General features: G+C 54.1%; 3 protein-coding genes across 3 annotated transcripts; 2 read left to right on the forward strand and 1 right to left on the reverse strand.

Moving 5' to 3' along the window:
* Positions 1-428: 428 nt before the first annotated feature.
* Positions 429-3,837, forward strand: MONBRDRAFT_27088 (uncharacterized protein; the record flags this gene model as incomplete). The annotated part of the gene is made up of 11 exons (XM_001747448.1): positions 429-626; positions 1,014-1,151; positions 1,608-1,782; positions 1,833-1,966; positions 2,288-2,343; positions 2,470-2,519; positions 2,660-2,735; positions 2,874-2,913; positions 2,999-3,181; positions 3,281-3,409; positions 3,577-3,837. The coding sequence occupies 11 exons, from the start codon at positions 429-431 to the stop codon at positions 3,835-3,837; spliced, it is 1,440 nt and encodes a 479-aa protein (XP_001747500.1).
* Positions 3,838-4,227: 390 nt separating this feature from the next.
* MONBRDRAFT_27089 (uncharacterized protein) lies at positions 4,228-9,936 on the reverse strand (the record flags this gene model as incomplete). The annotated part of the gene is made up of 20 exons (XM_001747537.1): positions 4,228-4,448; positions 4,581-4,698; positions 4,808-4,966; positions 5,093-5,254; positions 5,361-5,424; positions 5,526-5,603; positions 5,736-5,853; positions 6,020-6,222; positions 6,333-6,457; positions 6,613-6,732; positions 6,883-6,986; positions 7,108-7,323; positions 7,419-7,505; positions 7,977-8,009; positions 8,145-8,273; positions 8,437-8,530; positions 8,816-8,920; positions 9,082-9,186; positions 9,412-9,703; positions 9,818-9,936. The coding sequence occupies 20 exons, from the start codon at positions 9,934-9,936 to the stop codon at positions 4,228-4,230; spliced, it is 2,652 nt and encodes an 883-aa protein (XP_001747589.1).
* A 1,638-nt stretch (positions 9,937-11,574) lies between these two features.
* MONBRDRAFT_27090 (uncharacterized protein) lies at positions 11,575-12,706 on the forward strand (the record flags this gene model as incomplete). The annotated part of the gene is made up of 2 exons (XM_001747449.1): positions 11,575-12,470; positions 12,619-12,706. 2 exons carry the CDS (start codon positions 11,575-11,577, stop codon positions 12,704-12,706), a joined length of 984 nt encoding a protein of 327 aa, XP_001747501.1.
* Positions 12,707-13,209: the final 503 nt, after the last annotated feature.

Below are 13,209 nucleotides of genomic sequence, written 5' to 3' on the forward strand. Positions count from 1 at the left end.
CAACCACCACCAACGCGAATCACAAAAAGAGGTGGGCCACCAAGATTGGCTGCAGGAACGGCGTGAAGAGCTACAAGAACGACAACGGCAGCTTCGAGAACTACAAGTGGAAATACCTTACAACTCCTGCGGCAACTGCAACAACTACGTTTCTTTCAACAGCAACATCCGCCATCAAGACCGTCCTCCCTTACTGCTGCTTACTGCTGCAACAAGGTGCTGCTACCATCTGTCTCACGCCGCCAATGACGGAGTAATAGCATTCGCAGTTGCAGCAGCAGTAGGAGGTCAAACGGTTCAGGGGGAGTGTCCCGCTTTTGGGTGGTAGTGTCACAAAGGCACAAGTTAGCTGCTTGATGTGCTGAGCAAAGGCCACCTTCCACGCCATGGTAGCTGATTCCTTCGCATTTGCAGACGAAGCTGCAACAATGGTGAAAAAGTCGACGATAACTACCGTGGTTTTACTTGTGATCATTATGGTCAACTGCATGTTGTACGCGTTTGACTTCTTCTTCCTGCCGAACGAGCCCCAGACTAAATGCCACACCCTTATTGAATTGATGGAACCCCAAAATATGCCCAGCACCAATACAAAATTTATTTCCAAAGTGCCCCAACTTCCCCTGGTATGTCGCAACCGCATCCGTGGCACAGCCCACTATTGCGACATCCGTGTTTATCTCGACACAGCAACTCCAATTTGGTTATTGTCACATCCTTCGCTAGAACTGCTTTTGACAAATGGCTCCCTCCATTCACGTCATCTCCCTTTTGTCTCTCACGCTCTCTCGCTCACTTTCTGCGCACACACACTCTCTCTCTTCTCATCATCACTCGTTGGCAGCGCTCAGTGGCACGGGGAGGCGCTTGGTGTGCTTTGCCCCCAGTGGGTTGCCTTTCGGAAGCTCAACCCGATCTGCGTCCTTTGCACAAGGGGTGAAAGCGGCCTTTGATCTGTCACGCTTCCTCGAGAAAAAAAGGCATTGTTGGCAGGCGCACGGGATCCTCTGCAGGCGAGTCGCCAGTCGCCAGTCGCCATGGCCGACACCTCGATCCTGGCTGAGCTCAGCGAGGTCGTGCCCAATCTCAGCACCACCATCACCCGCTTCGAGCCCCATAATCGGCTCATGGTCTACACCATATCCACTTGGGTACGCATCGAGCTCGGTACACTCCATTCCGTTCACTCTGACATGCGCCAAGCCCAGACGAGCATGTCGCGGCTTCACCCTCAGAGCCCGGGCACGGGCATGCATGGCAAGCCTCACCCCCTCCCTTCCTTTGCTGTACACCAGGAGGAGGATAGTAACAAACAACACGTTGTCCGCCGCACCTACAATGGTTTGTTCTGTCTGGTCCTTGTGGCCTACATTGTCCCCGCTTTCTGAATCGCTTTCCTTCTCTTGTCGTCTTGTAATGGCACACTGATCGCGCTTTCACTTGACCCCGGGCTAGATTTTGAATGGCTCTATGACCGTCTCATTGAAGAAGAAGAGCTCAGCGGCTCCATTGTGGGTTTTCTTTCTTGACATTGGCTCGCCACTTTGGCATTGGGCCAAATTGACACCCCTGAGTGCGTGCTGACACGCCATCCCGCTGCTGTCTAGATCCCGCGAGTTCCCGATGCCGTCTTATGGGTGCCCAGCGATAACCTGGACCTATCACAGCTGACCCAAACCATGCAGCCCAAGACAATTGGTAGTGCCTGCCCTCGTTCCCCCACCTCTCCTGTCTACTTCAGTCCACCCTCCCCGACCCTCGACATCAGCAGCCCCTTCACCGGTTAGCTCACGTTGCTGATTCTGGTTACCTTTGTGGGACGGCGGGTCTAGGCATGGCCTCCTTTGAAATGGATATGGTGCAACAGCGTGCCAGCATGCTCGAGCGGTGGCTTCGTCGCGTCATCGCTCTGCCTGAAGTTCGCCAGGATCTCAACCTCCGCACCTTTCTAATGTTTCAAAACGAGGTTTGGTCCCCCATCCCTGCCATCGCACCACGGCTGCTCCGGCCGCAGCCGTCGTCTTCTCGATCATTTGACTGATTTGCCCTACCGCATTTTATCTTCCATCTCATGCGTTGCTGGCGACACTCAACAGCTGGGTGGCCGTCAACGGTCCTTGTGGCATGATTTCAAGTCACTCTTTTCAACCCAAGCCGAGGTATCCTCTTCTCTTCATCGTTTGGCACAGCGCTTGCCCCCCTTTCCCCCCGGTGTGAATAAAAGATTCTGGTGACAGCAGAAACTGAGCTGCTTTACCGTACCTCACGTGATCCCAACTGCCCGTAGCTGCCCCAAAAAGAGCAGGAGAGCACCGCTGACTACGAAGGCGTTTGGTTGCCCCGGTGGGTGGTGGTGGTGGTGGTGGTGGCTTATCCCCTTTCCGAGATTAAACGGCCCATCCCAAAGCTAATGTCGTGATAATATTCGCATTTTTTTCGCTTTGGCCGTTCTGTGCTGCCATCTGGCAGATTTCATGGTTGCAGCCAAGCTATCCGTCGTCGCTCGTACCGACACAAAGGTCAGCCTCTTCCTCCCAGCCCTCCTTCCAAAGTCATCTCATTCACGGCCCGAGGTGGGCACTCCCTTCCCTTGAGTTGTGCTACGTCAATCTGCCTCACCCGCAAAGTAAACTTGCCCCTGTCTTGTCGAACACGGTAGCCCTGGCATTGGCCTTTCGGGAGTTGCGCGAGGGCATCTCTGAAATCATGCAGGAAACCACGGACACAACCCTGCAGTGCGTTTTGGGCCGGTCAACCTCTAACTGCGTGGCGGTGTCTTCAAAATTTGCGCCGCTGTCACAAACCGACCTGACGGTCCCATGAAATTTGCCGCGCGTTTCTCATACTTTCCTCGCCTCCCAACACACTTCTAGATTCCTCATGTCCCTTCCTGATGTTCTGGCGGCCAGCGAGGTGAGGGGGGCGCAACACAACAATTGTGTCAATTTGCCTTTTCATTTTCATTGACAGCTTACACCATCATATGCCCTGTCTTTAGACCTCGCATAATCGTGCCATGAGGATTTGCGATGTGTCTCTCGACACATTGCTCTGTGAAACAAGCATCTCCTTTGAAGCTCGGGTTCATGCATATCAACGCCTGGCGCTAGTTCGGCAAAAACGGGAGGAAGTGCAAGCAGAGGCCCGAGCTGCACCGCCCGAGGAGCAAAGCATTGCGGAGGTAGCCTCCCTTCCATCAACGCATGAAAGAAACAAGAATGAAAGATCACCTTTCCCCCGCCCTGTTCATGACGCCTCTCACGACCATGTTCCTGAACAGGCAAAACTTGAACGCATGGAGCAGCTGGTCAATAAGCTGGACGCCGTACTAACGAATAACGAGCACACTCTGAGGCTAAATCATGTTGTGGAGCACAAACGCGCACTCACCGAGTACGCTGTCAACCAGGTAAACTTCGCTCATGCCACCCACTTCCACCCTCTCTTTGCATACAAGTTCGCATGCGTCAAGTATCCGCTCATTCGTCTATCCATTCATTCATCCACCCCGTGGGCTCTGTACATGCGCCTGTCGTCTCATCAGCCTCACCTTGTTTCCCAATCTCCTTGATGCAGATTGAATTGGCCAACGAGCAGCAGCAGGCGTTGGACGCCATCAGAAACGAGATTGCCAATCTGCCCACCAAAACATGGACAGCAGCTGATGACCGAGAGCTCGTGGCCATTTGGGAGCAGGGAGCAGAGGCCTCACTCGAAGATGCTGAGGCGGATTCTGACGAGCAAGAGTCGTGCCCGCGGGAGCGCGACGCCGAGGCCGCTCATCCCAGCGACCCACGCTCACCGTCTGCGGTCCACCGCCAGATCCTATCCTTTTGACGCAGATATTTTGACGAAGTTTGTGACTTGCCTTCAAAAAAAGCTTCACCTGAACCTGCCTTCATACGTTTCTTGTCATCATGTCCCTGAGGTTGGATGCCGACGTAAACCTTTTAGTCGTCAATTACCGTGTTGGAGTTTGAGGCGCCACACAAGTCAGTGGCTGCCAGATTTGTACAAGTTTAAACACTGACCAGCAAGAAACACAATTTATTCACATGTCAAGAAGAAAACCAGGTCAAGCACAATCATTAAACAAATACACCGAGCATCAATAGTGGCCCCACCAGTCCTCTGCATCGACATGGACAGACGACAGACGACCACAGAAATTCAGGCAAGATGCAACAGGGGAGGTCAATCGCCTTAAAAGGCAGGCCAAGATCTTGGTTAGAGGCTGCGCCCACACATGCCGTCGGCATATGGCACGCAGTTCAGGTAGTCACACCAGGAACAAAATTCCGTGTTTTGAATCTGATAAAACGTGACAAAGGCAGCCACGAACATCACCAAGAGCAAGGGGGCACAGATGAACAGGAGCAGCCGCTTTCGGGCTAGGTCCCATTTGCCAAAGGTGATGTACGGGATAAAGATAATGCCCGACACGAGCCCTATCCAAACAAGCATGCAGCCCATGAAGAGCCAGACACAGCGTGAGACAAAAAGCCGCTGTACACGGCACGGTGCATTGTGGTGTGAGGGAGGCTGGAAGAATCCCTTGAAAGCTGGCCTGCGGCTCGTACCAAACGCGAATCCTCCAATGTGACTCCAGTTGTCCACATACGACGTCGTGCCAACGAGGAGCAGCACGGCAATGACACCCCCCAGGCCGGCCAGGCTCAACCCAGGACGATCCACCAGCTTTGTAATCCAGTCCATATTATGAACAATGGCGGGTGAGATATCACACGCAAAAGGCATGGTAGCAACTCGCCAAAAGACGACAGAAGCGCCCCACTCTTTCGCGCACCTGCCAGGACTGAAACAGATCGACCAAGTGCACGGCAAGGATGCCATAAACAGACGGGTTGGTGCCAACCGACACGTCAAGTGGCGAGAAGACGGCAGCAATGCAAGTCCCGCCAATGCCACTGATAAAGTAGATCAAAAGGCTGCGCATGGCACCAATCTAAAAAGAGCATCAACGGAAGAGGGCAAGGAGATAAGAGAGAAGAAGACAAAGAGGATTGACATACGGTTGCATGGCCCGACGGCATCGGGGCAAAGGGCAGTGCTTGTGCCACGGCCAACGTACATGCGTTTCCATCTTGCGCCCATAATAATATTGGGCAATCAGCACCAAAATGGCGTGGGCCACGCTGGCATGGAAGAAGAGGGGTGTGATGAAACGCCACCACTGACTCGGATTGTCCGGCAGATTGCGAAAGTCCTTGCGAGCATCAATCGAGGTGCCGGTCTATGGTGGCTCATCCAAGACACCATTGAGCAGGTGAGATCGATTCAAGCTCCTCGCAGACAAGTGCCCAAGACCAGGTCGCGACGCCAACTGATTGTGCGCGTACCCCAAACAACGTGCACGTTTCTTTGAGACAAAGGACGTTGGAGCACAATTGTGCATCCATGTGCCTACTCATGCAGGACGAAAACAACCGCGCATCGTCTCTTCATAAGCACCTGCAAAAGTCCTGCAAGACTGTCTGGGCATGCGATGATGGTGATAAGCTGACCAATAGCCGTTGAGAAAAGCACAGGTGTCTTCTGTTGTGAGCTGGCAGGATCCAACGAGATCAAAACCACAGCAAGGCCTGTTCATCACCGTCAAAAGCATAACCAAAACATCACGGGTTATCAGCTAGACCCGGTGGTCGCTCACAGCAAAGAGCGATGATGCAACGGCAACACTACACAGCCACCAGGCATGGGCACAGGAAGCGTACCGCCATGTAATAAAGTCTTCCGTCTCGTCACACAGGTCATTCACCCAGGTGCCATCAAACGAAGCACACTCTGCCTCGGTTGTTTGACCTGACTGGCCGTTGCCCAGCGTGCAGCACCCTACAGCGGGGGTACGGGCCGTGTTTCACGCCATCATTATGCCAAGACACGGCGAAAAGTGGGCGTGGGCGAACTCTCATGGTTGCTCGGCGCCCACACACAAGCTGAGCCTTTCCCTGGCCCTCCTTTGCCTGCTTCCAGAGTTGGCCGAAGCACGAATACATACCAGTACCATCGTCGGCGTTGCCCTCGCAAGGGTTTTCACGACCGTTTCCGCACTCGAGAGTGCGAGTGCGGATGGCGGCCTTGGTTACGCTCTCGTCCTCGCGCATGCACGGAGCAAATTTGGCCCCAACTTTAGCCAAGTAGATGGAGGAAGGGCCGTAGCCAGGATTAGCCGAGGTCACACGGGTGACATCAGCCGAGGAACTGTGAGGCACGAAGCGCAAACACATGTGAATGGGCACGCCCAGGCGTATGACATGTGAATGACATGGCTCTGGAAGAGTGGGCATATATGTGTAGGGGGGTCGGCGTACCCATTGAAGGTCAGGCAGGCAGGGCTTGAGTCGCTACCGCAAGTGTTTCGTTCGTTCTTAAAGGCAAAGGGTGCCATGTAATCTGTTGTATATGCATGTGCGAGAACCAGGATCATGATGATGATCTAGGAGTGTGGGTACAGAGCACGGTAAACGTAAGAGACAGCCTTCAGGGGACGCATGGGGCAACATCATGTACTGGAGTGAGCTACATGGCCACCAGGCCAGGCTTCAGTCGGTGGCACCAAATGACTCAAACACACCCACATCACCCACACACCTGCAGCGTAGTGATGGCATTGATAAAGACGGGGGTGTATTCCGGTAGCGCTTGGAGTTGGGCCTGCACGAGGGTGTCGTTGTTGAAACGAGATTTGCGACGATGCTTGGTCTTTTCCTCCTTTGTGAGCCCGGCGTCGATGACCGATTCACGGCGACGGTTGACCTATTTGCGCTGGTCCACTGAGACTCGACACACTTCCGTCTGCCAATATGGGAGAGCGATACCGAGAGACAAAACGAGGACTGCGCATGGGTGGCCCAAACAAACCTGTCCACCAAACCACCCAGGCTTGACAATCTTGCGCAGTTCTTCCTCATGTAACCAGACATAATGCTCCCAGCCTTGCTGGGGATCGCGAGTCGTCTGATGGTCTACACACATGCTCGGAATTGATGGCTTGATCAGCAAGGGCGGAGCCCGCGGAGCCCCCCCCCTTTTTTTTTATTCCAACAAAGAAGTGCAAGGAATGGAAGTGGAGCGAAATCATCGCACCTGCTTTCTCAGGATCGAAGCGATGGTCTGATGAATCATCCTCCTCCGCGGCGAGTTCCAACATGTCCTCCTGCGCCTTTGTCAATGTCTTGTTGCGGCGATGTAGGGTTTGCCCCATGGCTTTGGTGTAGTTGTATTGCTGCTGGCGATAAGCCAACTCGTCCTCGTCACCCCGCACGCCCAACCAGCGTGCCATGCCGTCGAAGGCACGCTCGCCTATCCTCGTCAAGCGAAGCGCATGGGTGGAGTACAAGTTAGGTCAGAGGGGGCGGATTTGATGACCTGCAGCGTCCTGGCAGCGGCTGCCAAACCTTGGCGGCGCGATTTTCCCAGAAAGGTCTCCTCGCCATTTTCGGTTGCCCATAAGCTTCGGCGCGAACGCCGGCGCTGATGCGGCTCTGCCATGTTCGCCACAACGCCCAACGTTCAACCCCGCCGTCAGTCCCCCTCGGAAGAGCTTGACAACTTTTTTCTTTTTTTTTTCTTGTTGTTGGTCCTCTTGTTTGTGAAAAAAAACCAAAAAACAAGAAGCTGCCCCACACACTTGTTTCTAGTCATCCTTCGCTTTTGCGTTTGTGTTTGTGTTTCGCATTCTTGGATATTCCAAGTCACACGGCGCTTGGGCAGAGTGTGTTTGAAACGGAGTAGGCAAGTGTCAATGGTTGGAAGATGGATTGGTAAAAAAACAGCGCATGCCTTGTCATAAGCCGAGTTGGTAGAGTGTTTCCAATGAAGTGGGTCGCGGATTTTCTTGTAGCAACGTCGTCAGCCGAGCCTTGGCTATAAGCAGTAGTACCACACCAACACATGAGCGCCCCCTACATGCACCCAATCACGAAACCGCTTTCCCCTCTGCGAGCCAGACGTACCTTGAGCCACCACCAGCGGAAATTCGTCCCGCGCTGCGGCACCACGGCCATCAGCATATGGTGCAGAGCAGGTCGTTGCGTGAGTCGACCGACTCAAGGGAGCGGGCCACAAAAAGGATCACACACAACGAAACCAGGGTTGTTTGCCGTGGAAAGGTCAAGACGCACCGATTTGGGCGTTGCGGGCACACTGAAGCACAATATGCACCAGCAACATGTACACGTGGCTCCACCACGCCTCATCGCCATGGCAAAGAAACCACATGAGTGGAGATAGGTGGGGAATTGCAGTCGAGTCTGCCCAAAGATCCAGTGCACCATATACAAATGACAGGAGGCGAGCATAGGAACCAAATGAAATCATAGGGGGAAGGGGAACAGCAGAGAATTAACGGAAAAAAAAAACCGTGAGAGAAGGCCGGTTGGGGGGCATCAGTTTGGCGAGCACATGCAGCAATACCGTTGAGTGAGCTATGGGGAATGCGAACGAGGCTCATTAGTGCGTTGGCCGTTGAAACCAAGACGGTAATGACTGGCAAGTCGAGCTCAATCAGCTGCAAAGTGATGGTGGAGCAGGGTCACATGCAACATGAGAGGAGCTCCTCCTCGTGAAAGCATAGATTCCTCTTGAAGATTGGGAAAGATGCGTCGAGTTGCAGCCACGGACCTCTGACGCCAGTTCTGGTTCTAAGCGCAGCAGGTCCAACACGCTCGAAAGCCCGACCAGCCCTGTTGTGGAAAAATTGGCATGTAGAGGCTCCTGGTGTAGAGGCCATGTCAGCCAGAATCCAAGCGCGTCTAGAGAGTTGCTGTGGGCCCGCATTGTAAGCTGCTCGTACCTCGAAACCGAGAACATCGGCTAGGGGTCGTTCAGCGTGGCTGGGCGGTACAGCCCGTTGCAATAGCTGTAACATTTCTTCAAGTTGCTGGGCATGTGTCGTGCACTGGGGTAGCAGAGTGTCACATTGAGTTTAGAAAGATGTGGCGGTTGCCAACGTGCGCAGGCACGGGCAAGCGAGATCCAAGTGCCGGGGCTTAGGCGACAGCACATGTTCATGCAAGCACTACTTCTTGTTTGGGGTGCACGGATGTGCAGTCAACTTACACGCAATGGGTCCAAGGTCGCACGCAAGAGTTGCATGCGTTGCTTGCCAAGCCGCAGTTGAGCGTGGCGCCGGCGCTTCAGCTTGGCAAGGACTGCATCGAGGGCCTAGGGTACACGAACACGCCATGGAAAATGCACGTGTGCTCAAGGTATCGATTCAACACCTATTCTCATCGGCGACAAGAGGACCCATGGACATTTATTTACCTGCAAGAGAGCCGGACCACAGCGAAAGGACATGCAAAACTCGTCTTCTTGGCCCGCCGTCGCTGTGCCGGCATGGGCGCCACCCGAGCTCCCAAAGTTGGGTTGATGCACAAAGAGGCCTACCTGGTGAACCATGGAGGGATCACCATACTCGCGAGGGGTGTGGTCGATCATCGAGTGGAGACGGATGACATCTCCCACATATATTCGTTGAAGCAGGCGCACGTCACGTGCGGAGAAGCTGCCCAACAAAAGTCGTGCATCGCTGGTAATTATGGCGTGTTGGACCACAACGCCGTCCACCTGGCAATCGTCAACGTTGTAGAATCCACCTTGAGCTGCCAAGACCTGCTGTTGACGCAGGGCCTCCTGCAGGTCAGCCTCGGCGGCAAGTAACTCAGCCGTGCCTTCCTCACTGATCACATCATTGGGCGCACACAGGAGAAGCCGATCCATGGGTTGAGTATCACGGAAGAAAGACGCGGGCGCAGCCCTCAAAAGAGTATAGCAAGACGATGTTACGACTTACCACTTGATGGCCACTCGCTGACGCAGCCGGTCGATGCGCTTTTGCTGGGCCGGCACGCGCATATGCTGCGTCTCCTCCAGCCAGCCGTGATTTCGCTTGAGCCACCCGTCCGCCTCCATCGTTGAGTAAATGGTTGTCTGACAATTGTTTGAAAGAAATAAGTACCCACAAGCCGAGTAAAGTTATGGATTGTATATAAGCGTTGAACAATCTCATCAACAGCATCGCTTCTAGCCTTTTGGCTATGATCTTTAGTAGTAAACGTTTATTGTTCTTTGACAAGAACAAGCCCATCTCCGGATGGGTAACTTGTCAAGTCAATATTTGGCAGCGGTGGTTGCTCTAGCTTGCTAGGGCTCCACAAGCATGGCCTCGGAGCTGCACTATTTCCGAGCGCTGTGCACGTACTCTCTTTTAATGAATATTAAATGAAGAACTTGCCAAGGCGAGAAGAGCAAATTGTTACTTGACTTATTCTGTGAGTGTCTGTTTGATTTGCACGATTATGGTTGGTGCAATGTCGCCCGACTCAAAGAGGCTCGTCGTAAGCTGAGGCGTGCCAAAAGGTCGAAATTGGCGAAGAAAAACCGGTAGAAAAGCAGAAGCAGATGTATGGGCGGCATCCTGTGTAGAGGGTGATTCTGCTGCAGGGATTGCACTTGCCTGGAGGCTGAAAGGCAATGTGACCATCATGTTTCATGCCCAGATGCGCTGAGCTGTTGCTGCTGCGGCACCAGTACATGTCAGTCATGGTGTTGGGTCGGTGTTTGCCTGCTTTGATTGAACCACTCTGGGCCGCGCTCGCCGATGCTGTTTGAGAAACTCAGTCAAACACGGTATTGTGAGGCTAGCTCGGCCCATAGGGTGGGCCATCGTCTAATGCCAGAATTGCCTTATGTCAAAACTGAGCATTTGGTTGCATCCTTTTCGGTATTTGCATGTATGCACGTATGCCGGATTCCAATCCGTTAGGCACCGCCTGATTGTACTCACCCAACCCCAAGCGCCCACAACACTGTTACGCTCCGTGTCCAAGGCGTGCACACTTCATCACCAGGCTTTTGTGCAGCCATCGTCCTCCCCAGCTCGACTTGTGTGGGTGGGTGACAGCCCCTGCTCATGTGCCACCTGGCAACGACCCACCAGCGCATGAGCCCCAACGCTAGCATTGGTCCGCCCACGCTGGAAGGAAGTGGACATGATCCCAAACCGGACCAAGTCATGCTTGGCGGAATCGGAGCGCACACGAGGACAGCCAGTTGTGTTGCTGACGCGCGCGCGCATCATTCATTTGCGCAACGTGCTCTGTCAAAGCTCAATCCTTCAAGGGTCCAATGGCGGACGAGACACACCGTCCCCGCCGTGGGCGCAGGCCTGCTGTCTACCACCCAACTCGTCTCGCTAACCCCAAAAGTTGGGGCCCAGGTCCAGGTCGGAGCCACCGTTTCATGGTCATGCTGCCAAGAGCATTCACTTCATTTGCCCCCTGATCAGAGATTGCGATGTGCAAAAGCGCAACACACAAACGAGCGTTCAGCTTGTTCTTCTCATTCCATCATGCCCCTTCCTCGGCCAAGCCCGCGCGAGACGGGACGGACGCCTACTTGCGAAGGAACCAAAACTAGCTCGCACCCTGGCCAAAGTTCGGGTCATTTTCTTTCCCCCCTGGACACGCACCCACTGCCGGTGCTTGCGTCGTGCTCGGTGGCCTGATCCCACACACGCGAGCTTACGGTGCCATTCACGAACCGCCAAGTATGGCTCTCGAGACGCAAAGCTACCCGCAAAATCAGCTCTGGCTCCACCGCCTGCAGCTAGCCGTCCTGCTCTTCGTCGTGACGCATGGTGCTGGATCTGCCGTGGCTACCGTCCCTCCTTGCGATCTTGGCGCCTTTGTCATCGCCAGCAATGACAAGCAGTACCTTCTCGTCAACACCGTGCGGCACTCGTGGGTCGATGCCGCCGCCCACTGTGTCTCCTTGAATGCCCGGCTTGCCAATCCCGTGGCCCCAACAGACTTTGCCGCCATTACTTCCGTGTACCATGCTAGTCCTAAGAAAAGCTTTTGGGTCGGCGGCCGCATCGCGTCTGAAGCTCCCCCTTTGCTTGACTTTGCCTCCGTCTTTGTGAATCCGGCCACAATCCCATTTCAAGGCTCACTGGGCGGTGATGAACGCTGCATCCAATACAACTCCTTTGCACGAGTACTTCAGCCCAAGGCTTGTCGGAAGCGCCGCTTCTTTCTGTGCGAGCGCTCCTCCCCCGCCACCTTTTGCGCAACGCACCCTGCCACCGCCACCACTCAGCCACAAGCCCCAAGTATCATCCAGCTCCCGGGAACTTTCAGCTTTGACGATGCTGCTGCTGCTTGCCAATCCCTCGGCCATGAACTAGCCGCGCCCCACAACCAAGCAGAGTTGAATGCTATTGTGCAAGCACTCCATGACGACAAGATCAACATGGCTGCAGAATTTTGGCTCGGCATGAAGGTGGACGAAAACATCCATCTCGTCTTTCAGAACAGCACAATGGCCGTCGATATTTCACAATTTACAGCCCCTGCCATAAAAACCCGCTGGCGCAATTGTGGATTGCTCAAGATTCAACAGGCCAATAGCGGCCAGCTTCAGACCAACCGTTGCAACCGTCGCAAGTAAGTCACCCACCGCCCTCGCGGTCAATAGCCGAGGCTATTCCAAAGTTTTTTTTGTTTGTTTTTTTGTTTTTTTTTTGTCTCCTGTTAGCGTCAAATCCGTGCTTCCACGCATTTGAACACTCCCACTGCTTTCGCACACACTCAGCATCGGTCGCTATGGGTCTTCCTATTGGTATTCCATAGCTACGACGACCTCACACATTGACACCTACTTTTGGACCCCCTGGGCTTGATCCTCCTCGTGGCAGTCACATGAGTAAACACCGCGTGTGACGCGGTCCCCACGATGCCTGGGCAGCTGCCCTGGGGCAATAAGCTTGTGGCTACTGTTGTTTCCCTTTGTTGTGACACCTGCGGTCGGGCACGAGTTGCACTTTCCCTATCCTCGGGATTGAGCGACTCTACAGCTATTCTAACGGTGCACCTGGTCTGGTCACTGTGAATGCTTGCCGACCGCAGCTGGTTCAATTGACCTCAAGACACCACCAAAGCTTTCGCTCCGCTCCGACGGACGTCTCTCAAACCTCTCTCAAAACGCTTCCTCAAACCTACGCGCTTCCTCGCAACCCAAAGACGGCCTCCAGACGTGCTGGAGCCTGACATGGTAGCGATTGAAAACTTCGATCGACCGACCGCCCTTCTTCAATCTTTGCGCTGGATAGCATGTCCTCGCGCACCCGTTCGCGAACTGGGCCCCCTGGCCAAGGAACCCACGAGCTTAACTTGGAGTCGGACA

This window comes from Monosiga brevicollis, genomic scaffold (genome assembly GCF_000002865.3).
Source record: "Monosiga brevicollis MX1 MONBRscaffold_17 genomic scaffold, whole genome shotgun sequence".
Classification (NCBI taxonomy): Eukaryota; class Choanoflagellata; order Craspedida; family Salpingoecidae; genus Monosiga; species Monosiga brevicollis.